A 2,642-nucleotide genomic window follows, 5' to 3' on the forward strand; every position below is an offset into this window, starting at 1 on the left:
GTAAATACTGTGTTCTACTACAGTTCCCTATGCTTTGTTACATTTTATATTCACATACTTTCAATCTTCTGTTACATTCCTTCTCATTTACAATAAATTGCAAAAAGCCCATACAACATTCTATAAGCATATAAACCTTTATACAAATTATGATTCTTTTCCACCTATTCCCATCCTATTCCACTAGTTCTATACATAAATCATAAAAATATCCATCCATCCATTCCATTCCTCTTAACTCTCTATTTTATCTATTTTCCTATCCATTCCATCCATTTCTGTTCCATTCTGTTTATTCCTTACGTTTCCGGTTTTTTTCATAAAAACAAAACTGGACTTTTATTTCTCTACTTTCTACCCTGTTCTATTTCCTACTCTAACTCTTCCACCCCACTATCTACAGAGGCTTCTGCTGCCATGGCTAAGAAGTTGATACCCTGCCTTAGAGCCATGATCTTTGCATCAAACTCATTCTTCATCGTCATCAGCTGCAACTCCAGGTCGTTCAGCTCCTTGGTCATCTGTGAGTAGAGGTTGCAGACTGTTCTGGCTTCACTACGCATGATTGGAGGGATGACAGAATGCAGGTTCTGAGTTGTACTGTGCAATTCCACAGTTTGCCCCCTGGTCTTATGCTGGATTCCCTTCAGGCTACATCCAGAGTGGCAGAATATGCACACTGTGCACTAGTTTTCTACACAAATGATCACCATTGACACAGTCAAAAATAAGATTGAAACGGACTTACTCAGATTACTGTGGCACAGCCAATCCATCATGGTCTGGCGAGTGGATCCCTGAGGACCCTTGTGCCTCTCTGCACACTTCATGCACTCGGGCGTGTGGAAGACCATTCCCTCCGCCCAATCCAGAGGGATATCCTCGTCCTCCTTGCTTGAAGACTCCACCACGACCTTCCGGTTTTTCGCGCGCGTTTCCTTGCCAGAGACCAGAATCTCCACCTCTACAATGGTGTGCTTCTTGCTCAGGAGCACCAGTACTGGCTCTAGACAACAAAATGGAGTCAGTATACCCAGAAAATCAACTACCCCTCATCCACATTACCTTTTTCCTTGCTTTTGTCCTCTTTCTTCTTTTCTGGCTTTGTAACTGCTTGAGGAACTAGGAGAAACGTCGTATTAGCTTGGCACGATTTGTTAGCCATACTTGTACTTACTGACTATGACTCGTTTCTCCTTCCCATCCCTTCTTGTGTCGACCTTCTCTTTCTCTGTGACTAGCTTTTTCTTTTCCAGTTTTGCAACTTCTTCAGGAACTAGGCAAAGACAACATCAGTAGTGCACAATTCGTTAGCCATACGTTTAATTCGTACCTGGCTTGTTCCCCTTTTCTACTACCACCTTTGACCTTTCCACGTTTGTGACAGCATTGGAACCTGTGTAAACGGTTAGTTATTGCACACGATTCGTTAGCCATACTTGCACACGTACCTTTGGACCCCTCCTTTTCCTTCCTATCCTTCTGCTTTGTCACTGACTGTGCCAAGGCTGTAGCCTTCTCCTTCTCCTTTCCCCTCTCCTTCTCCTTCTTTGCCTTGGCCCGAGCCTCTTCCTTAACCTTGGCCTGCATTGCTTTCTCAGCCTCTGCCTTCACTTTAGCCCTAGCAGCAGCTTCGTCCTCCTTTGCTTTTGCAAGCTCCTCTGCTGTTGCCTTACAATCTACAAGATGTTCTGTGTCAGTAGACGGATTGGAAATCAGGAAATAGAAGACTTACTGCCAGATTGACCCTCTACTGGCACAGACAAAACCTCCTCGCCCTCTGAATTGTTGTCATTGTGAGCGTCATCGTCTGAGCTCTCTTTGTCTTCAGACTCAGGATCTGTGGTCGATCTGTCGGTTTCCTCCTTTGCAACCTTGTCCTCTGGTTCGTTTTCTGCGTCAGAACCTGTGGAGCACATCAGCATATGAGCCAGAGACAATGTGCTTCACAGAGGTACTCACCGAGCGTACGTTTGACTAGCTTGTCATCCACGTCCATTCCCTCACTGGCTACTACGTTGTTGTGCATGCAATTTCCGAGGAAAATCACAAAATCAGTATAAAAAGAGTGGAAAAGGGTGCAACACTTACTGTCAGATTTGCTGGGGAGTGGCAATGACATGGCGAGAGTGATGGAAGGAAGCAGGAAGAATAAGCGACAATGTTCACACACACACAGAACTTACATTCAGCCTGCTGATCATTAAATCAACCATGTGACTACAGACAGTCACAAGCAGACGTGCTAGGAGATGAAACGATCGGCATCATGCTAAGAACTGTACATCACATGCAGACAATCATGGCGATCAATTCCAAACACCCACATGACTCATAGAAGCCTACTCTGAGAACACCCAACTATTCCACATTGCAAGCATTTGCAAACAGAACTGCAAGAGTGTGCAGTTTTGGAATTGGCTTACACACATTGTTTTCTCTATAGGATGTATGGATCACATGCTTATCACAGGCTCAGAACACAAGTTGTGTCACAGCAAGTGGCTCAGCAAACCATTACGTCATCATTGCCCAGATCAAAGTACTGCAATCTTCCAATCAGATAGGACATTGGGGCAATCAAAGTGTTGATCTCAGGAGACTGCCAGAAATCTCAGAACTCTCCACACTTTGTCTGTACC

General features: G+C 44.5%; 1 protein-coding gene across 1 annotated transcript; it reads right to left on the minus strand.

The window, feature by feature from the left end:
- Nucleotides 1–468: 468 nt before the first annotated feature.
- On the minus strand, nt 469–2,122 carry FOMMEDRAFT_163672 (uncharacterized protein; the record flags this gene model as incomplete). The annotated part of the gene is made up of 9 exons (XM_007272293.1): nt 469–521; nt 749–1,006; nt 1,066–1,122; nt 1,178–1,276; nt 1,334–1,396; nt 1,452–1,679; nt 1,736–1,906; nt 1,963–2,013; nt 2,092–2,122. The coding sequence occupies 9 exons, from the start codon at nt 2,120–2,122 to the stop codon at nt 469–471; spliced, it is 1,011 nt and encodes a 336-aa protein (XP_007272355.1).
- Between the last annotated feature and the right edge of the window lie 520 nt (nt 2,123–2,642).

Source organism: Fomitiporia mediterranea, assembly GCF_000271605.1.
Source record: "Fomitiporia mediterranea MF3/22 unplaced genomic scaffold FOMMEscaffold_858, whole genome shotgun sequence".
Lineage (NCBI taxonomy): Eukaryota > Fungi > Basidiomycota > Agaricomycetes > Hymenochaetales > Hymenochaetaceae > Fomitiporia > Fomitiporia mediterranea.